Raw genomic sequence first — 23219 nt, forward strand, 5'->3', positions numbered from 1 at the left:
ACTAAACATGAATCTTGCATGAGCATGGTTGTTTGTGAATAGCTGAATGCTAGAAAAACCTAATATTAGTGTTATGTGAATGTGAGTTGAATTGGGATCTTGAGATGAGAAATAAGAAAAATCTACAGAAGTGCATACCCCTAGCAACGACTAGTTTAAAGTAAGCAATATAATCAAGTCTAAGCACATATAGACTTCACCAAAGGATTTTTAGTTACCACAGTCGAATTACATTGGATTGTCAGGAAACCGTGAAATAACAAGCAGAGAAATTCTAAAATAAAGCAGCAATGATTTCATATACAGCTTTACACGAATGTTAAAATAAACAAACTTGCATCTTCCAATGCCCTTTTTGTCCTTTCATGTTTAAATGTTACCATCTGCACAAAGCAGCAATGATTTCATATACAGCTTTGTATAAACTAAAATTAAAAACTAAAATGTCATTACAATGCAGGAAAATAATCTTAAATATTATTACATGTTCAACGTGCTGCTGTGCTGGTAGTCTGGTATAGAGTAGGACACAACATAATCACAAAGTTATCCAAAACAAGATGATCCTCCAAAAAAGACAATCAACTCCACTCATGACAGAAACCCGTCATGGCTTCGATTAGGACTTCACAATAGGGATTGCTTTGGAACCAAGTTTATTTCATTGTAGTTCTTTTATTTGAGCCTCTTTGTTTTGGGGTTGTATTTCTGAACCGTGGTTATCTCCTCTCACCATTTCTCAACCAAATTTCATTTCAGCTTACATCATTTTCCTTTATCATCTCTATATGTTAGGATGTCTTAATCTTAGTATAATTTCTTTTGGAGGTACAAAGCTTTCCTTCGGTATACTACTATACTGTCCAAGTAAATTGTTAGGCATGAAGATAAAAAATAAAATGAAAAATGTGCCAAATTGTGACTTAAATGAAATAAGTGGAGTAGAAATGTAGAATCATCTGTATTCCATCAAGATTTGGCCAATATGAATTTTTCTACCATATAATTCTTATTAAGCTAAATTGAACAAACATAGGAAAGCATGTGGAGAAAATTACAGGAAAAACTAAACGTAATTAACTTAATACAAACAGTCTATTGAACTCCAAATCACCTAAATTAGAATAATCCTAAGCGAAGAAATTACTCAAAAACTAAAAATTCCTATTAAAAGAACCATTCAAAAGATAAGGAATTCCTCTCTTCACCTAAAAAGCATTTACATCGAGTGGACTCATCCTAACATGTCCATAGAAATATCCCAAAGCCCCTCAATTTGGAATGTCAAGCACATTAGGTACCTGTATAATATATAAACATATAAAAATCGCATTCCTGCACAGCCCCACACTAGTACTAAGGACGATGCATAACATTTCAAAATAGTATCCAGAAATGTACACTGAAAAAAAAAAATGTGTGACTAACGTTGCTCAAAGCTTCAAGTCATATACAGGTAATGTCTGGTCCAAAAGGCTGAGTTAGACCTGTAATGTCTCTAACTGATCAGGACTTCTATGGGGATGGTTACGGAGCTAAGTTTGTCTCTTGTGGTTCTTTCTTTCAGCCTCTTTGTCCGTATTAGTTTTGCTTTCACCAGTCGTGATCATTTTGTGTCACATAATCTCATTTATTGGATTTTTTTAAAAGTTTTAACCCAAAGTGTCCGACATAAAATTTTAAGTTGGGAAGAGCGGTGAATTGAACCATAGATGTCTCCATTAGAAACACTAGTGTGTAGCTTGTGTATATGCACAGATACAATTAAAAATATTAAAAATAATCACAATTACACGATTCAAATTAGTATTTTTTTTAGAAGATATTCAAATTATATATGGTATTAGTTTATATTTTTTTTAAACGTACATTTCTAAAATATGTAATGGTTTCTCATTATATATATATATATATGTATGTATGATTTAAAATTTAAGTAGTTTTAAATTTTTCTGTTTTTGCACCCAATAATTCATTTGTTACAAAAATTAAAAACTTAGATGGACATGTGACAAAAAATTGGACTTCAATTGAAATCCAATTTAGAATCTAATTGGATTTGGATTCTTCAATTTTTACATTCAATAATTCGCTTGACACATGAAAGAACTTCACACACACACATATATATATATATATATATATATAATTTACGAGGTATAAAATTAAAAATTATATAAAAAACGTTTCACGAAACTGAGAATCAAATTAAAATCTAAAAAGTTAGACCCTCCGGCACATATTAGGCCACGAGTGGAATGGTCATGTCCTGATCACAGTACCAAGTACACATACACACACTCTCACTCACGAGTCACATGCAATGCTAAGCTAAAGTTGTTCGATCAACGACACAAGTTATAAATATCCAGAGACACAAACCACCAAAAAACATTCGCTCTCTTCTCCCTCCTCCACTCTTTTTTTGGCCGAACTGCAAAGCAAAAAAAAAACCATGGCCACAGCTCTCAACCTTTCACCACCACCAATTTCACTTCTGAGGCCACTCTCGTACCGCAAAATACCCATGATCACCACCACCATTAGAGCATCAACAAGCTCCTCTGAAACCTCTCCTCCTCTTACTACTTCCACCAAAGACCAAGGACTTTCCTCCTCACCATCATCATCGGCAACTTTTGCTCCTCCACCTGATTTCAAGCCACCGGTGCCGCAGCGCTTCGGTGTCAGACCCGACAAGAGATGGGAAGTCTTCACCGCTTCTCTTGGCTTGTTTTTTCGCCTTGGGACTGGTGTTTTCGTTTCTGGGTCAGTTTGCTTTTTTTTTTTTGTTGCTTTTGTTTTTTCTGTTTCCCATAATTTATTTTTTAGAGTTGAATGGGCCAAATTATCTTGTGTGTGCTTGGTTTACAAAAAAATTTCTATCCTCTAGGGTCTTTGACTGTAAAAAATGCAACATCTTTGTCGTTTGTTTATTTTTTGGATGAACCTTATATAGGATGCTAGTGTTGTAAATTCACCTTCTTAAAAGATAAATTTTTGGAACACGAAGGAATTTGAAAGGGACTATTAGGCACCAAATAGAGTTCACTAGGAATTGAAAGGATTAAGAATTGGATCATAACATTTCTGAGGAAACATGCAAGTGCATAGACAGGACAATATTGTTATACTATTTGGAAAACCATACAAATCTAGCTTCAAAATCAACTCAGGTTAACATTTGCAGATATTTATGTTATAAAAATCTACATTGTTGAAAGTGTTTTATCATACATCATTATCTCTTGTATGTAGCTGTGGACACTTACATAGATTTCCTAAGTTTGTTACTTTGGTTTTATACCATGGCAGGTATTCCGTGTCCTTTGTTCCCAAAAATGAGATTCCACCTGGCCAGTACGCTCTTGATGCTGGCGGTAACTTGAATTTCACTATGGCTACTTCTTTGTCATCTTAATTAGTTACATTTGTGTGCTTGTAGTTAAAATGCTAGTAGAAGTGAATGTTCCTACCAAATGTAGAAAAATGATATGACATCCTGAGTTTATATACATCTATATTGGGCACTATTCAAGAATTCTAATGTGTTGTTTGTGGTGTTTTCTGTCAACCCTATACAAAGTTCCACATAATTTTCTGATGGGAATTTTCTGTCACATTCATGCTATAGATGTCATTATTGAATCTTATTAAGTATTCTTGTTTGGTTTACAAAAGAAGAGGAAGTTTTCTACTATTTTGAGATGTTTTACATCTCCCAAAATTTTATGTTGTTTTTGTATTTATATGTTGAATATGTAGACAATTTACTGGACGATGGCGCTTGTGAATCCTTGTAATAGTTAGAAACACAATGATGCAACTTGTAGTTCACTTGGAACCATCAAACTGCAGATCACTTTTGAGATTTACTCCGAAATCCCTTATGTAATTGTTTCTGCCATTTTATGCCAATATTTTCTGTGGCTGACTAAGTATACCCTGATTGTTAATAGCACAAATCTGAAAGGATATTTTAATGCTGATATAACTCTCTGTAGACAACTCTGCCCATCTGTCTTCCTGATTTCTTCGTTCTTGGACCAAATTACAGATTCCAAGGCAAAAGAGACTTCAAAATTAGGCCCTCGGCCAGAGAAGCCTATTGAGATATATGAGTTTGAAGGGTATCATTTTCTTCTCCACTGAATTCGTTGGCAGTAATTGACCTTGATGCTAACTTTCTTTTCCAGGCCTTTTTTATCTTCTTATATTATTCCCCTTGTAATTTGTTATATGCCCATGTGGTGAACAAAGACTGACAGCATCTTTTTCCCCTTCCTTCATATATGGATTATCATGGATCATGTAAAGCTGTCCATTTTGTCGGAAGGTAATATCAGCATCCTAGGATTTCTGTTTGATTTTTAGTGATATATTAAATGATTTTCCTTATCCTTTTGTAGTGCATAATTTTGTTAAAATTGTATATGATGGAAATAATATCCCACTTGAAACTACCTCACACTTCATGTGCATGACTGCTGTATTGCACACATAATTATTGGATGGTGGTGTTATGTCTTAGATGACAGAATGATCTCAGGAAATAGGCAACAAGTTTAGCTTTTAAAATAAAATCTTATGGTTTTAGGTGAAAGTGTAATTGTATATATCTTCTGAAAGATGGAACACTATTGAGATGGCTGCTGACCAACAAAACAAAATGCGCAGCTTCTCAAGAATGTGGTTGGACATGAGCCGAGTATGTTGTTTAAGGGCCATAGAAATGTTGGACATTAGGAGCATCATATATGATTTACCAAGAGATCCAAAAGATTTCTCTACCAGAGCCGATTTTCCCCTGAAATTACTTTCTGTGACTATTTTTAATGGTTTGGACTAACAATTAATTTTGTACAGGTTAGGGAAATCGTTGCAGTGTTGGATATCGATGTTCTATTTTATCCTTGCCCAAAAAATGGTCCAAACTTTCGCCGCAAAGTTGCTCAGATGGGTGGAAAACAGCAGTTCCCTTACATGGTAAGATTTATTTATATTTAGTTATGTTTATTAATTTGTCCCCTCCTCATCCACACTTCCAAAAGGAAAGATTTCTCATAATTTAAATGGGAAAATTAATTTAGAAGCAAGAGAAATCCTAAGTTTTATTGTCTTGACATAGGGCTTTGGAACATGATTGAGAGTTACGAAAAGAGATAAAGAAACCTCCCTTATTTTTTAATCAGTGTCTAGTTTCTCATAACTTCTTTTTTACCAAGTCATCAAACGTTGCTGGTATTATTTCTGGACTTTGAAACTGTCACAAATGAAATTCGATTCTGGTTTGCCAATGTTTTTGGAAAGGAAAATAAAGAGAAATTGATTAGAAATTTGATTGATGAAAAAAACCAATGTGAAAGGCTGTGAATCAAATTCCTTTATAGATGTTTAATCTTGTCTCTAGATATACATCACCTTTGAATAGATAATTGGCTCAAAATTAATTAAATAGCTTTTTAAAATAAAGATAAGGTAAAACACTATATTATTTTTACTAAAGTGAGTAAGAAATCCTTACCATACTTTTTCCTAGTCAAACCATCTATGTTACATTTTTTAATTTTTTAATTTCTTGATTTTCTTTTGTATTTTCTATCTTCCGTGACACCATGTCCTGGGTTTAACTTATTACGATTGGGTAGTATCTTCAAGTGGGAGCTAAGCTACAAGCTTCTTTCTCCTGTTGCAGGTGGATCCAAACACGGGAGTTGCAATGTACGAATCAGATGAAATAATTAAGTATTTGGTTGGAAAATATGGTGTGTAGTCACATTGACTTGCACTCAATTGGTGCATTTTGAATTGTCAATTATTTTTTCATTTTTTGATTCAGTTATTTCATATTAACAAGAGGACCATATATTTGAAGCATACTAAATATTTGGAGATCTCTATTTTATATGAAAAACTTGAGAATGTCCTCTTTGTGAAGTTCTAAATTTTTTTAATTTGATATATTTTCCTGTTATGAGCTTTTTCCATCCATGCCTTGTTAGGTACTACCACAACTTATTTTTGGTTTCTCTTAACTTAGGAAACTTCTATTTTTCTTGAATGAGAAATCAACTTCTATTTTTCTTGAATGAGAAATTGAATATAACTGTTACTTTATTATTTCTGCTGTATACCACAAATAGTTTACAATTAATGCTGTTTGGTTTCTTTTGTGTAGGTGATGGAAATGTTCCTCTCATGTTGTCACTTGGTCTACTGACGGTTAGCTTATTTTTCTTTTGTAGTAATTCTTCTCAATCTGTATGAAGAGTTTTCTGAAGTATATATTATTCATTGCTTTCTGTTTTGCTCTTGTAGACTTTGACTGCAGGCCTTGCAATGATTGGTCGCATGGGGAAGGTATAAATTGAATTTGAACTCATTGCTTGCAATAGTCTCAAATTTGTTTTCCCAATGTCTAAGAAGAAGCTCTTTTGACATGCATGTTAGTCTTTAATATATAATTTTTTTTCACAGTTTTTTTTTTTTTTTCTCTAAATTGGAATAACAATAAACTCTTTTCACGTGCATTTTCTGTCTATGGCAAGTCAACATTTCTTCTAGTGAGAGTTCTAAGAAAGTTAATTCTTTCTTATGTGAATCTTAGATTATCAAGATTATTGGTTTAACTATCAGCTATACAAGTAATAGCTAGTAAATCTTGCTTTGACCATCTCTCATTTATTATGCAGGGGTCTTCTTACATTCCATCAAAACTGCCACCTAAACCACTTGAAATATGGGCATATGAGGTTTGTAGACTTTTGAATGATAATTTTGGAGTTGGGTTCAAAATCAGTTTCTTAGGCGCCTTATTTAGAAATTCTTTTTAACTTCATTGTAGCATACATGATGATATAGTGTAGCTATTTTGTTTACTTATAGAACTTAATTTGAAATGTTAATTCTTTCCTTACAGGGTTCCCCCTTCTGTAAACTTGTACGTGAAGTACTTGTAGAGTTAGAGTTACCACACTTACTTCGCAGGTAGGTCCATCTGTGGTGATCTATTTGGTTAGCTACCTCATAAATGAGTCTTTTTTTCAGTTGTTTTAAATGATGTGATGCCTTTTCAGTTATGCACATTCATGTGCCTGCTGTCTTTTATTATGTTGGCAATTTGGTGCAATTTCTAGAGTTCACAGTCTGAAAACTATGATTGTAGTTGTACCTACAAAACTCTTTTGATGAAAACAAGAACAGGTGTAAATGTTAATACCTATATCTAATGAAATAATTGCAAAATTTCCAATTAAAAAAACTGTTTCCAGTTTCCCCTGTAGGTTGGGATAATATGGTTGTTTCAAGCATCCTACAAAGTACAAACTGTGTGGTTTTGAAAATTTATAAACTTGTACATGTGCTTATACACTATCAAGAATGAGATTCTCTCAATTTTTTTTAGTATCAAATGCATTTCATGTGCAATTTTTTTTTAATGCTTGCTACATATGTACTAAGTCTCTAAATCATTCATTGCCATCTAACATATTTCTTAATTGTCATAACATTTCATATTTTACTGTTAATATTTACCCTCTCTCTCTCTCTCTCTCTCTCTCTCTCTCTCTCTCTCTCACGCATGCACATACACACACACCACACATGCACACAAAATTCTTTTGATGAAAACAAGAATATGTGTATATTTTAGTACTCATATCTAATGAAACAGTTTGAAAATGTATTATATAGTGAAGGTCCCAGCAGAGAGGGGGAGATCTCTATAATTGTAGCCTCTCTAACACATATACAAATTCCTTCGCAGAGTTGTATGCCGAATCGTAGGATGCCCAAAAAGCTTTTGTTTTGGACCATTCTGAACCCTCGGCTACATTCAAATATTTTATCTTTCTCTTACCTATCAAAAAAAAAAAAAAAAAAAAACAGTTACAAAAATTCCTATGAAGTTAAACTGTATCCAGTTTCCCCTGTAGATTGGGATAATATGGTTGTTTCAAGACTCCTACAAAGTACAAACTCTTCTATGTATGTGCTTAGCATTGGGCCTGTACTTTATAGAATGGTATTCTCTCATATTTTTTTAGTATCAATGCAATGCATGTGCATTTAATATTTTATATGTTTGCTACATATATACTAAGTTTCTAAATCATTCATCACTGTCAATCATTTAAACTTCAATATTACCATGAGTGTTTTGTCCTTCCCAGTTTAAGTTGTGTTTGGTAATCTTCATACTTTATTATGTTTCTGAGTTGGAAATTGTTTTCATCAGTTTTTATGGGGATTTTATTGATTGGGGTTGCTTTTCATGTCTTTCCTTTGCATCCATAGTTTTATATATACTGAATCATGACCGATACATTTCCATACTGTTTCTCCTTTTAGTTGTGCTCGTGGCAGCCCAAAACGGCAGATACTATATGAGAAAGCTGGACACTTTCAGGTATTTTTAAGTTCCTTTCCTCAGTCTATCATATCTTCTTTATGAGAAGTATTCCACTTGCTGCATGATATGGCATCAGACAGAAGACATAAGTTTTACAACAATTTTTGGCAGGTACCTTATCTAGAAGATCCAAATACTGGGGTGCAAATGTTTGAAAGTGCAGAAATCGTGGAGTATATAAAAGCGACTTATGCTGTTCAATAAGCAATGCTTTTCAAATGTTTAGAGATTTTGTTCTTTTTTCTCTTATACATCTCTTTCTTCACTTTTCTTTTGAAAATGTATGTTTACCTTGTTCCAATATATATACTCTGAGATGTAATTATTGTATATTATCATATTCTTTCTAGTGGAATTAAGTGCCTCAATTTGGTGTGGGCTGTACTAGACCAAGTGGTTGATAACATGGTGCTGCGATCTTGTGTTCAATTTTTATTAATGTATGTATAGGAGGATGGTTTATTATTTTCAGTTGATTGTATAACTTCTGCTACAAAATCTATTGTCCTCCAAATAGGCAAAGTAGTGATAACATCAGTGCCTTTGACTCTTTGTCATTTTACTAAAGAAGTGGGTCAAAAGAGATCCCATCCAGTTTTCTCTGATTTAAATGAGAAACCCTGCTCAAATTCAGAACTCTTTTCTTATAAAGTTGTACTTGTGGTGAACCCATTAGTAAAGCATGCCATGTTGAGGGCTGCGAAGTCAGGAGGCAGTTTAGTATCTATAGTGAGACCCATGAGAAGAGCATTTTCTCATGTAGGACAAATTGCGGGAATCAGTAGATTTAGGGGAAATTGTGGGTCTATGGTTTAGAATTGTAGAAGCAAGTGTTAAGATTCAAAATTTACTAGGTTTTATGAGTTTTTTAATCCCTATTTTGTAGAAGAAAGCATGTGTGGGGGGGATTTTTTAGAAAATAACCTTGAAACCGAAACTATTTCATTAGTTAGGAAACGTTTGAAACTAATTTGGAATATAGCAACTCGAGTTCAGTATCCACGATTTCCTGGGTTTATTAGTTTATTATTGCTAGAAATCGAGTTAAAAGAACTCGACTTCTAAGGCTGGAAAACGAGTCCAAAGGACTCGGTTTTAAAGCATGGAAACCGAGTCCCTTGCACTCGGTTTCAAAGCCTGGAAACCGAGTCCATTGGACTCGATTTCCAGCCTTAGAAGTCGAGTTTAACGAACTCGTTTTTCAGGCTTAGGAACCGAGTCCTTTGGACTCGATTTCCTTTTATAAACCAGCATCAGTTCCATCAAACAGCAACACTCCCATCCCATAGCAGCTTTCACGTGGGCATCACAGTTCCCCCACAGCAGCTTCAGTCCCCAGCCCTCCATGTGTCTGTGGGTCCCAGCTCCAATAAGTTCTCTCTTGCCGTGGGAATAAGTTGTATTGTGAATATCAGAAACTCAGTCTCTATATGCTCTCTCAACTGTTTCAACTCAGTCTCTATATGCTCTCTCTGTATTGTGAATATAAGTTCTCTTTCAACTCTTTCAACTCAGTCTCTATATGCTCTCTCTGTATTGTGAATATAAGTTCTCTTGAACACTCTTTCAACTCACAGTCTCTATATTCAACTCACTCACAGAACACTCATCACACAACATTCTCAGGTAATATTTTTACAATGTTGTGATTATTTTGCTAGATTTTTTTTAAAGAAAAATTTAGAACATATTAGGAAAAGTTTTGTTTTTTCTTATTTGTTAGTGTAAATATTGTGATCAATTTATTTGTTAGTATATTGTGATTATTTGCTAGGTTTTTTTTAAAGAAAAATTTAGAACATATTAGGAAATGTTTTGTTTTTCTTATTTGTTAGTGTAAATAGTGTGATTAATTTATTTGTTAGTATATTGTGATTATTTGCTATTTTTTTTTTTTAAATTAATGTTATAACACATTTATATAAGATCATAAATCTACTTAAGAAAAAATATCTATAATTAGTAGTAATTTAATGATTAATTGTTGGGAATATTTAGTAAATAATTGTGATTAAATTACAACATATTGGGGAATTTTTTTTTGTTAGTGTAAATATTTTGATTAAATTACAACATATTGGGGAATTTTTTTTTTTTTTTTTTTTTGTTAGTGTGAATATTGTGATTAAATTATTTGCTAAGTTTTTTTTTAAGAAAGTTAATATTGTGATTATTGGGAATATTTAGTACCAAATATTGTGATTATTATGTGAAAATTTGAGTACTCTAGATATGCAATTTTTTCCTTTTTATTTTTATTTTTTCATTTAAGAGAATATATAAAACTTTTTTGGCTAAAGGTTCGAAGCTCAAAATCTTATAAATCCAATTATTTTTTATTTTTTTTAAGGAAGTTGCAACAGTAAAATTGTAACATGAAATGGTCATGACCATGACCATGAATGAATGTGTAAGGATGGTGCAGCACGAGCACGTATAGTTTGTGAAAAATTTACAAATATTTGGTGTTATTACCATTTGTAACATTCCAAGTTAGGAAAAAAGGAGCAGACTTTAAAAATAGAAAGAGAGCAAACGCTGTCCATTTCCATAGCCCTTTAGGATTTTAGGGGATTAGATATTGGCAAAAAGAATGGAGTCATTAGGGTTTTTTTAGAAAATAACTACAAATATTGTGATTATTGGGAATATTTAGTACCAAATATTGTGATTATTATGTTATTACAACATATGGGAATATTTGTTTTGTTTGTTAGTGTAAATATTGTGATAATATGCTAAGTTAAAAAAAAAATTAATATTGTGATTAATTATTGGGAATATTTAGTACTAAATATTGTGATCAATTGTTAGGAATATTTAGTACTTTTAGGTCTTTCTCATGGATATATCATAACATTATGAGTTTGATACCTAAGATAGTAGTCTTTTTACCATAAATTATTTCAAGATATATTTGTTTAAGATTTGTAACAGAGATTTCAATGGATAACTGGTTGGTATATAATATTTTTGTTCATCATAACTTATTTGAATGGGTTTTGAAAGTCATGCCCCTAGAATGATTTAGAATTTTTAAAGAATATGAAATTGGTAATGACTATTTTTGTAAGATTACTAAAGGTGAGTATATGCAAATTTGGTTGAGGTTAGTATTGTTGGCATTTCATACGCAAAGTTTTGTGATTGATGTTGATTGAGCGTTATAAATTTGTCACTAACACAATTGCACTTGATGATCTATAGGTTGACAATGATCTATATAAATATATACTACGGTGGACCCCTTAGCAATGCCAACCCTTATGATGGAGCCTCATTTCAAGGTCCGGGTATCCAGTGCTACTATATGATGATACGCCGTAAGCTAAAGACCCTGAATGAGCTGAAAGTAAAAATTATGGAAGAGTTGCAAGTGAACCCTGCTTTGCATGACATACATATTACTTTCCGTTCTCCATATGAAGTCCTCAATCAATGCATTAATTACAGATATATGGCGATAACAGAGGACAAACATGTGAAATTCATGTTTAGTAAGATGGACAAATGGAAACAAGCAGCAGATTTTGAGTTATATGTCACTTTGGAGCCTCGTGCAGAAGTCGGCGTAGAAGACGAAATTGTACAAACAACTACATCTCTACAGTTTGCAGTCCTAGATGATCAATGCACCACATTGGGAGGCTATACACCCCCTTTTCAAGAGACACCAGTAACAATTGAGAGTGAACCTGGAAATAGATATGAAGATCAATTTTGTACACATCGAGGTGAATCCTCTACAGTTCCAGTAGTTGAAGATGAAGATGAAGACGAAGACTGTTCTAGGGAAGATTGTGAGGATAGAGATGAGTATGAAGAGAGGATTGACGATGGTGACTTTGACAGGGGTCTTGATGACCATGAAATTACTCACATTCCTCATGTTGATGATATGGCTGAATGTGATGAAGATGATGAGGACGCTAATGCTAGAGTTCAGCATGTTACAAATACGGCCCTCGTTTATGAACCTCCTGCCTCATCATTTTATGAAAATACTTGGGAAAATATGGTTGATCCTGAAGTTGTTCAGCAATCATTTGGTTCTTGGAATGCAGACATGAATTTTGCGAAAGGGTTGATTTTTGCTAATAAAGATGCGGTGAGACGTGCATTAACAATTTACGCCGCAAAGCATAACAGAAACTTTGTGACTAGTAGGTCGACCACAAAGCATATATATTTAGTGTCTTTTCCAAGGAACCATCAACTCCTTTACGAATATCAAAAAATGTTGGCAAAACTTGAGGTTTCAAAGAGGGATCATTTAGCAAGGACTCAAGCTCCCCTTCATTCAGTACGGGGCTGGACAAACCTGCTCCATGGCAAAAAATTATAACGTGCAGTTCAAAATTTGAAAACTGAAAGCATTACATTATCATTTTACCTAAAAGTCAATTCAAATTAATTGTTAAAAACACCATTAATATGGCAGAAAGAGAGATCCTAACAAACCTGTGAAGCATTTTCAGGTCCAACCTAGAAAGAGTGAGGTGTTTTCTAAGCTAAGTGCTGATCATCACTTAGGGTCAGAAACTCCAATTCTCGAGTGTCCTCCTTTGTTTCTTGATAAACCCACATCAAATAATTAGGAATGTTTTGAAAGCATTAAAAGAATTAAATAAATAAAAAAAAAGTGATTTCAGAGAGCGAGAGAGAGAGAGCGAACCTCTATGGGATGCTAATCCTAATGCATTTTACGCTTATGCTGTCTCGTATAGTGTCTGGTATGTGGGGGAGGGGGTACTGCATCTCCTTCGTGAGGCTCCTCACGTTGCTGCAAAGATGAAGTTACAACCAAACAATGGATTACATGAATTCCAATACCAACCATAACAGTAGTTACTCGATATTTATTACATTAAATGATTTGTCATACCGTGGGGCCAGCGTTGTGTCCTGCTTTGTGACCACCTGTCCCACAAGGAGGTGCTTTCATTGTACGTTTAGGTCGACCTTGTGGGGGTGACTGTAACCCAACAACCTGCTCATTCTCAACATGCACAGCTGGTTGTTTTGCTTGACTCCCAACAACTGCGGGGGAGGATGGTGTAGCAAATGAAATGTGAGTGCCCGTACTCATGGGATCTATATGCAGTCTAGGAGTGGGCATGAATGACATGGAGTGACTATGGGGCGGTACATGGTCTATATGACCAATGTTGTACGATGGGGATTGCGTGTGCATGACAGGAGGGGTTTGATTGAAATCAGGGCCGAGATCAAAGGATGGTGGAGTAAATGAAAGATGAGCAGGATCAAAAAATGTATGTGAGGTGTGTGAAGGGATCTCGGGGTGAAAAGATGCAGGAGTAGTGGGTAGAGAGATATCTAGGTCAGAAACTGCATGAGCAGTATGTGGAGGGATCTCTAGGGAAGGAGATGCATGTGGAGGTGGAGGGAACTCTGGGGCAGGAGATGCACGTGGGGGTGGAGGGAGATCTGCCCTACTGACAACCTGATGGGATGCAGCACGCTGACCATGGCTATGGCTGGCACGAGTTGAGCTCGTGCTTGGTCGTCCAGTATCTTCTGGCACTTCTGGATTTGCCCCATCGATATCTTCCAACGGAAGTCGAGCAGTTATACGGTGAAGGCGTTCCACTGTCTTAAGTACAGCTGAAATATGCTTGTACTCAAGACTGCCTACTGTATAAAGTCTCAACAACTTCTTGTGACTGGCAACCTGAAAGTAAATAAATACAATTAGTACATCATACTGAAGTTCCTGATACGCAACAAAAATTGAAAAGAAAGGTCGAAGCAATTACCATAATAATAAGTGAAGCCGAAGTGTGGTCGACGAACCTCCAAGTCACCCTATCGTACTAATCGAAGTATGGATGAGCAGGCGACATATCACCCTCTAGTCGTGCTCCAAGACATAGAGATCGTGCTCGAGTATTCCATACTCGGATATGGCCATCATGTCTGTCCCTCCAATTCACCTCCACCTTCCCCCTCAGGTCTATGGCATGAAGGGCTTCGTCAGTATCAACATATGGGGGGGGTTCTTGTACCATCCCGAACTGACGAACAACACGGTCCGGTGTATGTTTCTCTACTAGCCAGAAACATACAAGCGGTACCCTTGCCGTCCATACATCCCTTCCGGCGACACAAAACGCAGGCAGGTGGGCTAATTCAGCTTCATATGGTTGCCACACCACCTAAAATAGTCAAATCAAAGGGCAGCACATTATGCAATGTTCCATATCTATGAGCTCTTTTACATTTATAAATACAATAATCATAAACAATAGTCATAAACAATAGAATAAACACAATGTTGGTACCTGCTTTGGATGCATACAATCTAAAAGCTGACGGTACCGGACCAGACAGATTTCGGCGGGGCTATTCAAGGTGTTCACAACCCACACAGTCCTAAAATTGCGAAAGAGGGAGTCAATACTTGGAATTGAGAATATGAAGTAATCAACAACAATAAGTGATGGGCAATCGTAAATTTAACAGTACATACCACTAAGATTATACTAATAAATGATTATCTATACATATGATTAGAGGTGGAGCTAAAAATTAATAAGACTTATATTATACATCAATCATAACATATGACCTCCGTGGTTGTCAAGGTTAAAATTTTATTTTCTATGTCTAACAATGTGTTTAAAATTATGGATTTATTTCCAATAGAGAGAATCGGTCAAGGAAGAGACTTACTTAATAGACAATGGAGAAGGTGCAAATGGTGGGCCATATGCACCATCTGGTGGGAGGTCCATCCTTGGGCACAAAAAAGGGAATCTGACCCATGCCCAATACTGAACTAGCAACAAGGCCCCACCAATCTGACTAGCACCTCTGTCGGTTGCCTTGCATAACTCTCTGTACAGCCATGCAAGGCAAGCGCTCCCCCAACTGTACTGAGGTGGATTCCGAAGGTTCCTCAGCATCTGCAACCACATCGTATGCACCCTATCACCAGACTTGTCGGCGAAAATTGTGTCTGCCAGGAGTGCTAGGATATAACACCGTGCATATTGATGCACAACCACCTCTGTTGCATCATCGGGCAACCCTTCGTCAATTTTTTCTAGTAGCTTCTTTATTTGGATCCTTTGTCCTTTAAGCGTGGTGTCATTAGTAGCAATTCCAAGCAGACTCTGACATTCATCTTTCCATGTCAAGTCAGTTGTTCCAACAATTGCCTCACCATCGATTGGAATCCCAAAAAGAACCTCCACATCTTGTAATGTGATCGTTGTCTCACCATGTGGCAGGTGGAAGGTGTGGGTTTCAGGCCGCCATCGCTCAACGAAGGCCGTGATCAGGTTATGATCAATCTCTCTACCTGGGGTCCTATACAGCCCCTCTAATCCAACTCTCTTCACAATGTCGACGATACGATCATCCACCACTATCCGGCGTCGTTTTCGGAACTCGTCATTACGACCGCGGCATTTCAGTGGCCCTGGATCCTGCACATGATAGAATTATGGTGATGAGATGCAATATGCCATAATCTTTGTATATATGATTGTAGTTATTGATCCCAAAAAACAAAAATAAAGCAATTATGAAGGGACCTTAAAATATCAACCCCAAAAAGAAAAAAAAAAAACCAAAAAAAAAAGCAACAACGGGAGCAAAATAAAAGGATGCAATGCACTTTATACATTTGTCTAGTAATGAAAGGCTTCCCATGCGACCAGCCTATTGTTGCCTCTAAACCAGGAAAAGTCAAAAGGCTTCTTAAAGCTATTTCATTAATTTAAGAAGCTTTAAGTAAATATCTTGGAATTTGGTTGTATTTCGTTGTCATAGTTGCTGATTTGTGTTTGTTTTCCCTTAAGCTCTGTTGTTGTCCAACCCTTGAATTTACTTAACTAAGTATTTTAATGCAAGTAAGAAACTCAAGTGAAAAGGGTCCTTAAGGATTTTATTTGATTTATGACAAAAGCTTGTCTTCAATATGATTCATTAAGCTAGGTTTGTTAGACAAGTTGTAATTCCAAATGGATTCCTAAATATAAACTTCTATGTTTTGCTTTTGGAACCTAAGGATCATATTTTATGCATGTACCATTGCTTCCAATCTCAAGCACATTTTTTTTAAAAAAATTTAGCTCTGTTTGACATGATATGAAAAATAAACAACCTAAATAGAGGAAAGTAAAAGAAACTAGAGGCAAAGGCTAGCGTTCTCAATAATAACAATAAAAATTACTGCAACAACCACAACCTGAACAACTTCTTGCCAAGCAACAATAAAATTATCACAGGTCACATTGCTTCAAACAAAAATAACTCTTATGAACCTAGGATTGCTTTGTTCATGTACACCCACACTAACAGTCAACCAATCTAACTTAACCCAACTAATGCGCATGACCATGCATTGAAAGCTAGTAATACCATTGACACTTAGAATTTCAGAAATGGGAAGAAAAAAAAATCAACATAATGTAAAAGGATAAGAAGAGAATATTCAGCAGGTGGTCGGTTTTCATTTTTACCTTGCCTTCCCAAACAGCGCACGCTCGATGTGTTTTTATAAACCTTAACACTGAATCGTCAGTGGGCTCAGGACCAAACTCATCAGGGAGCTGAGCAGGAACGGCAGCCATACTGCACGAAGTTTAGGGAGTCAAGAGTAATATAATCACATGTTAAATTGGCAAGGAAAGTGATGAACAAGAAAATGATTCAGTTTATTTTGACAACAAGCAGATGGTCCTCTTTACTCATAAAATTAATTTGGGCTACAATGAAGTTTTACAAAAGGTGACAAAAAGAATGAAGGAAAATCATATCCGCGTTGATTAATTTGGGCTACCCACATAGTTGGCCTTACTATTTTCTCTCCTACCAAATGGACCCTACAGTTACGTGCTACATAAAAGATCTGAAAAAATTAAAAAGGGGGGAGGAGTTTGTGGGGTGGGTTCTTAAAAGACTTTCTAAAATTGATTGTCTGAACTCACAACAAAACATCCAAACCAGGGTACAATGGTGAACAAAGCCTTTACCCTACCACCCCAACACAACTAGGTACGAAAAATCTCATTTCTACACTTCATCCTACCAAACATAATGTAAGAAATCATAAAATCATTTCAACATTGCAGCATTGCCTGTGTAGATTCATGTGAAAACTATGCAGAAGAAGTGAAGAACCAGATGTTAAAAATAAGACAATATAATGCAAAATTTAAATACCAGGACAAAAAATAAATAAATAAATAAATAAAAAATCTTCAATAACAGCAATGTATAGTAAAGCAGATGAACAAAGGTAACAAAGCAAACATGGCAGCCAAGATTTGAAATGCAGCAACATAGTAGAATCATTACCTGCAATATCACTATGCAACTACCTTCTCTAAAAGCTTATGTTGTGAAGCCTTTTCAAGCCTATTCCTGCAAGGTATAAAATGCAATTAGCACCTCAAATACGTATATATATGGATGAACATCATTTCTATGCTTATATAAAGAAGGAAGAAAGGAAAATAAATTTCTAGACAAACATTTTAATATATATGATGAATTTCATATTGTAATATTTAGGAGAGCCTTTTTTTTATAAGAATAATTTTATTGAAAAAAAGACTACATACAAAAAGCACAAAGCAGCCAAAACAATTACACGAAAAAAAAAAAAAAATTATGTTCAATAAGAAAGAGACTATAAATGCAGGAATGGCGTCACTAGTTGTGAAACAAAGACCATAAAACCAAAAGACCATAAAACAATATAAAAAAAGGAATAAGACATTTAATGAAAGTTAAAGCATCATGATATATGTGGAACTGCCAAAAATGAAGAAATATGCTGATTTGAGAACTAAAACGATTAATTGGAAAGAGGAGCATTAATGGCAAAGTCCATTTACACTTGTATGAGCAGTTAATAACGTAATTTTTTAATTTCCAAATGATGAGAAATCTATCAATAGATTCTTTACATATGTACATATGTATAAAGAAAATCCCTGCCCTCTCGTTCAATGCCTAACAGAAAACCAAGATTAAAGAGATGTTTTTATTCAGGCCTTTTCAATGCCTCCTATATTTCTACAAATACGTTAGACCCAGTTAGATGCTAGTCATGACAAGAAAAAACTATCAGAGCAATTTATTTGCTAGGAAGGAACATATATCGTGATTATGGCAACTTCACACAAGATGGTGAAGAGTTAAAAGTTCATTGAAAAGGCCACATGATAAAAACCCTAGGTTCAAACAGCAATTCAATAAATAAGAAATCATGTCATCCCAGCAATCAATGCTACCTATTTACTGGTAAGCATAACTTGTGCATTCAAATCACAGAAATAATAAACATTTTATAAAAATAAAAATCCAAAAACCCATTAATAACTCAATTCATTGGTCATAATTATAATTTGATTTGTTAGGAAATATATAAGAAAGGAGGAAGAAAACATGTGATCTTAAACCTGCCCCCTTTGGGTTGTTTCCCGCTTGTGAAAGCAATGACACCAGAAAAAGCCAATCCATGCGTGGAGGAAGTAACATCAATTACGAAACTACACAATAAAGCACTTCCTAAAGCCCTTAAGAAGCTAGAGAGTGAACTGAAAGGACTCAAATATTCAATAGCCGATTTCTACACTTTTCTTAGTGAAAGAATAGATAATCCTTCAAAATATGGTATGTCACTTCCATTTTAATAGTACGATATGTATTTTTTTTTTTTTTAATTGTACTTTGCTTTTTATTTTTGCCATAGACTAATAGCATCTTTGTTTTAATTATGTTGGGAAGGTTTTAAAGAAGGGAAGATTGCATGCTGTGGAACTGGTCCATATAATGGAATTTATAGTTGCGGAGGAAAGAGAGCAGATGGCCCAAAGTACGAATTATGTAGGAACATTAGTGACTATGTGTTCTTTGATGCTCCTCATCCTTCCGAAAATGCCTACCAGCAATTCGCAGAGCTGATTTGGAGTGGAAGTCCCAATGTCATACGACCTCATAGTCTCAAAGAGTTGTTTGATCACTGATTGCATTAAAATTTTAATAAATGTAAAATAAAAAACTTATGGAGCATATTATAGTTTAATAAATTAATGATTTTGTTATATAACAAATGTCATAAGGATAGTGATTAAGATGTATTTAATGTTTATTTTTTTTATTTATATTTAAAAAATATTACAGACAAACTATACGCATATATTCCAAAAAGCACACACAATAACCACAATGAAATTATGCATGTAAGCTAATAAATTATTAAAACAAATGTATTTTCTTCTTTGAAAAATGTGCATTACTGCTCAAAATTGAGCAATTATTAATCCTTAATATATGAACCCTTATAACCATAAATTTATATGTTTAATAATTCAATCATCATATGATACTCTCAACATTTGGACAATACACCAAATTAGAGGTGGATCCAAACACTAGAGATGCACCTCGGCCAGTGGTGGCAAACACTACTAAAAATGATTCAGGGGATTGGATGCAACCCGGTGAAGCATATGTTCTTGTAGTTAAATTATAAGAAGATTTTCTATATTTTTCCTCTTGCATTGCCTTCCAAAATTAATATGCAGTCAAATTCGTTTACTTTGAACAAATCTATGTTAGATCTTAACATGCAATCAAATTGATTTGCTTTGAACATATCTTTGTTAGACCAGAAATAATATTACTTTAATTATTCAATTCCAAGCGTATCTATTATAATTGCCATACCCATACCCAGCAATATCTGGGCAATGACAGAAACTCACTATAAAAAATAAAAAAAATAAAAGAACATATAAGCAAAAATCATACAATGATATAAAAACCCAAAAAGAAGAGATCAAATGAGAATGATACCCTGCGGTTTGTTGGGACGGCGACGGCGACGGCGACGGCGACGGAGACGGAGACGCTGACGGCGAAGGCGACGTTTCTATGACGGCGACGGCGACGGAAAGTGAGAGACCGAAGCGAGATGGAGGGCCGACGGCGACGGACAAGGACGGAGCTGAAGAGAGGGAATGAATGCGACGGAACGGCGACGGAGCTGAAGAGAGATCGAGTGCGACGGAACGGCGACGGAGCTGAAGAGGACTGAGAGTGAGAGAGAGAGAGAGAGACTGAGTTTGTTGAGTGATGCACTGTGAGTGTGGGAGGGAATGAGAGTTTTTTGAACTAAAGAGTTTTTTTTGAGAGAGTACTGTAAAGTGTGGGAGGACTGAGTTTTTTTGAGAGTTTTGTTGAGAGACACGTGTGGCAAAAGAAAATAGAAATCAAGTCCAACGGACTTGATTTCTGTGTAGAAAAACCGCTAGTCGGTTTTTATACATACAAACCGAGTCTAATAGACTCGTTTTCTACACACAGAAATCGAGTCCAATGGACTCGATTTCTATGTGTAAAAACCGAGTGTATTGGACTCGGTTTGTATGCATGGAAATCGAGTTTATTTAACTCGATTTCTATGTGTAAAAACCAAGTGTATTGGACTCGGTTTGTATGCATAGAAATCGAGTTTATTTAACTCGATTTCTGTACGCCCATTTCCCACGTCGTTCACTGCAAAAAAGGAAAATCGAGTATACTAAACTCGATTTTACAACCCACAAATCGACTCCAATAAACTAGAATTGTTAGAAACCAAAATAGTTTAAAACGTTTGCTAACTAATGATATTGTTTAGATTTTATAGTTATTTTCTAAAAAAATCCTGTGTGGGGTTTTAGGGTTTGATAGGTAAAAGAAGGTCTTGATTTCGGGTTGTAAGGAATAAGGAAAAGAGAGGATTGTATAGTGTTCAGGGCTGTGCAAATAGTACTCATGAACAAAACCACGAGAAAGAGGAGAAGGAAAGAAAGACGAGGAAGGGAGAATATAAATTGGGGAAAAGAACAAAAAGACCAATGTGCCTCAATACTCACAAACTCAATATTTGATCAACTCCATCTCCCTTTGGGTCCATTAAGAGTCCATTTGGGAATAGCTTATTTGGTTGAAATTGAAATTTTTTTTTGCTGAAAGTATTGTAGATAAAACTAAAAAAAAGCTGAAATAGTACAGTAAGACTTATGAATAGTAACAAAAATAAGCTAAATAGTAAAAAAAACTGACTTTTTAAGTTAATGTCAACTGCAACCTAAATGTACATACACACACATGTATAAATGACATTTTAAATTTTTTTACTTGTAATATTAGGACTATTGGTTTGACTAGTACATTAAACATGTAATAATATACTAACTTGGACTCCAAGGAAATAAAGCCTAAAATACTAAGGATCTCTTAAAAAATTGACTCTAATAAAATAAAACCAGAATAAAAAACTATTTCAGCTCTAAATGACTTAGACCTTGATCTTTAAAATATCACACTACTTTCGCTTCAATTGGACTCACATGGGAACCCCCTAAAACAATTGTTGAATAGGAAAAATTTGCAAAAGTAATAGCAAATCAATCTTCCATTACTGCATCATTTTCTCCATTACTCACATTGTTGAATCTCTGAACTCACAACTTTCTGCCAAGTGTTTGTTAACAAAATTTTTTATTTGCTATTATTTGGTTAATTCTATCTCTTTTTTGTTCTAAGTGGGCTCGTTTACTTGCTTTATGCTCAAGATATTTAATCAGAAAGTGTCATTGATAGCAACATCAATAAAAAAAAAAGAAAAAAGGAAAAAAAGAAAAAAAGAGAGAGGTTAAAGTAGTTGCAGGGAGAATAGAAGAGTTGGAAAAGGAAGATAAAGGAAGGAATTATCACTTTAAAGTGATGGTGGAACGATGGATGCGTCTCATGTTGGAATGAATCATGTGGCCCAAATGGTCTTATATGGACGAAAATAACTTAAAGACTCCAAATTATTGGAATCTATAAGCGTTTTTAATGGAGGATATTGGCTTTACTTTACTTTTTTTTGAGAATGGCTTTACTTTACTTTTAAGCAGAAATGTGGTAGGCTTGCATTTCTTATTCATTGTGGACTATAGATAATAACAAACAGGAAGCCCATTGAGTAGAGGTGGTGGAGATGTTATCAACCCCAAATGGATAGAACGAGGCACTTTTATTGATTAGTAAACTTCACTGACAACCTACTTTGATAGTAAAAAAGAGTCAGGAATCAACTTAGTCCAGCCCCTTGTGATTGGAGTTGGGACATTTTCAAGTAGGCTTTAGCTAGTGACACCACTTTTTTTTTTTTTTTTTGAGAAATGACACCACTTTTATTATGCACCTCTAGGTGTTTCCAATGGAGACATCGAGGATTCAAATCTTCCTTCCCCCCAACTAATGAATTATCAATAAGCAGTTATGAAAAAAAGTTGTGTCTTCTCATTTCATTTATTTGTCCAAAATATTTAGAAGCATATTTTGTTACATCAACAGGAGAATCAATAAGTTTCTCAAAAAAAAAAAAAAAAAAAAAAAAAAAAAAAACAGGAGAAAAAAAAATGTGCTACCAGATTTTGCAAAGTGTAGTCTATGGTCCTCATATGGTGGGGGAATTGAAAGTATATCCAAGACCTTTTCCACAACTGTAGTGGAGAATCTCTATCTATGTTTTTGAAGCTCAGAAGAAAAGAGTTGTCCTGGCTCCTTCTCTCTCTGTCCACTTTATGTGACTCTTGGAGGTTGAAGCATTACACGTTCATCAATGACATCTTGTCATGCTCTCACTTATCATAAAGAAAAGAGGTGCATCAACTGCATGGTGATGAGGCATCTGATTCCTGATCTTTGTGTACACTATTAATTAATACAAGCATGCATGTGCGACTCTGTTTCTTGCTCTTTGCCTTCTTTGACTCCAACTTTTGTCTGT

At 34.9% G+C, this 23219-nt stretch overlaps 3 protein-coding genes and 1 non-coding gene across 4 annotated transcripts; 3 read left to right on the plus strand and 1 right to left on the minus strand.

Annotated features, from left to right (window-relative positions):
- Positions 1-2342: 2342 nt before the first annotated feature.
- Positions 2343-8800, plus strand: LOC126692143 (uncharacterized). The gene is made up of 12 exons (XM_050387638.1): positions 2343-2769; positions 3316-3380; positions 4058-4130; positions 4318-4336; positions 4867-4986; positions 5696-5765; positions 6179-6222; positions 6319-6360; positions 6693-6752; positions 6920-6987; positions 8353-8410; positions 8525-8800. Exons 1-12 carry the CDS (start codon positions 2456-2458, stop codon positions 8615-8617), a joined length of 1026 nt encoding a protein of 341 aa, XP_050243595.1. The 5' UTR covers positions 2343-2455; the 3' UTR covers positions 8618-8800.
- LOC126693852 (small nucleolar RNA snoR145) lies at positions 7693-7841 on the plus strand. The gene has a single exon (XR_007645563.1). It is a non-coding gene; the product is annotated as a small nucleolar RNA snoR145 (small nucleolar RNA).
- Positions 8801-12605: 3805 nt separating the features above from the next.
- Positions 12606-17013, minus strand: LOC126690991 (serine/threonine-protein phosphatase 7 long form homolog). The gene is made up of 8 exons (XM_050386079.1): positions 16903-17013; positions 15107-15864; positions 14716-14806; positions 14269-14589; positions 13299-14105; positions 13089-13196; positions 12875-12984; positions 12606-12734 (listed from the first exon to the last, which is right to left on the minus strand). The coding sequence occupies exons 1-6, from the start codon at positions 17011-17013 to the stop codon at positions 13107-13109; spliced, it is 2178 nt and encodes a 725-aa protein (XP_050242036.1). The 3' UTR covers positions 12606-12734; positions 12875-12984; positions 13089-13106.
- Positions 17014-18758: 1745 nt separating this feature from the next.
- Positions 18759-19416, plus strand: LOC126690992 (GDSL esterase/lipase 4-like). The gene is made up of 2 exons (XM_050386081.1): positions 18759-19063; positions 19178-19416. Exons 1-2 carry the CDS (start codon positions 18886-18888, stop codon positions 19414-19416), a joined length of 417 nt encoding a protein of 138 aa, XP_050242038.1. The 5' UTR covers positions 18759-18885.
- Positions 19417-23219: the final 3803 nt, after the last annotated feature.

Source organism: Quercus robur, chromosome 7 (assembly GCF_932294415.1).
Source record: "Quercus robur chromosome 7, dhQueRobu3.1, whole genome shotgun sequence".
Lineage (NCBI taxonomy): Eukaryota > Viridiplantae > Streptophyta > Magnoliopsida > Fagales > Fagaceae > Quercus > Quercus robur.

What these genes read in the sequence shown, in the direction of transcription:
- LOC126690991 (XM_050386079.1), bottom strand. Translation starts at nt 17,013, where the DNA reads ATGGCTGCCGTTCCTGCTCAGCTCCCTGATGAGTTTGGTCCTGAGCCC. An exon ending in GCGCTGTTTGGGAAGGCAAG is followed by an intron (nt 15,865 to 16,902) that starts GTAAAAATGAAA and finishes TATCATGTGCAG; the next exon opens with GATCCAGGGCCACTGAAATG. An exon ending in ATTGTATGCATCCAAAGCAG is followed by an intron (nt 14,590 to 14,715) that starts GTACCAACATTG and finishes TGACTATTTTAG; the next exon opens with GTGGTGTGGCAACCATATGA.
- LOC126690992 (XM_050386081.1), top strand. Translation starts at nt 18,886, where the DNA reads ATGACACCAGAAAAAGCCAATCCATGCGTGGAGGAAGTAACATCAATT. An exon ending in AGATAATCCTTCAAAATATG is followed by an intron (nt 19,064 to 19,177) that starts GTATGTCACTTC and finishes TATGTTGGGAAG; the next exon opens with GTTTTAAAGAAGGGAAGATT.
- LOC126692143 (XM_050387638.1), top strand. Translation starts at nt 2,456, where the DNA reads ATGGCCACAGCTCTCAACCTTTCACCACCACCAATTTCACTTCTGAGG. An exon ending in GTATTTGGTTGGAAAATATG is followed by an intron (nt 5,766 to 6,178) that starts GTGTGTAGTCAC and finishes TCTTTTGTGTAG; the next exon opens with GTGATGGAAATGTTCCTCTC. An exon ending in TTACCACACTTACTTCGCAG is followed by an intron (nt 6,988 to 8,352) that starts GTAGGTCCATCT and finishes TTCTCCTTTTAG; the next exon opens with TTGTGCTCGTGGCAGCCCAA.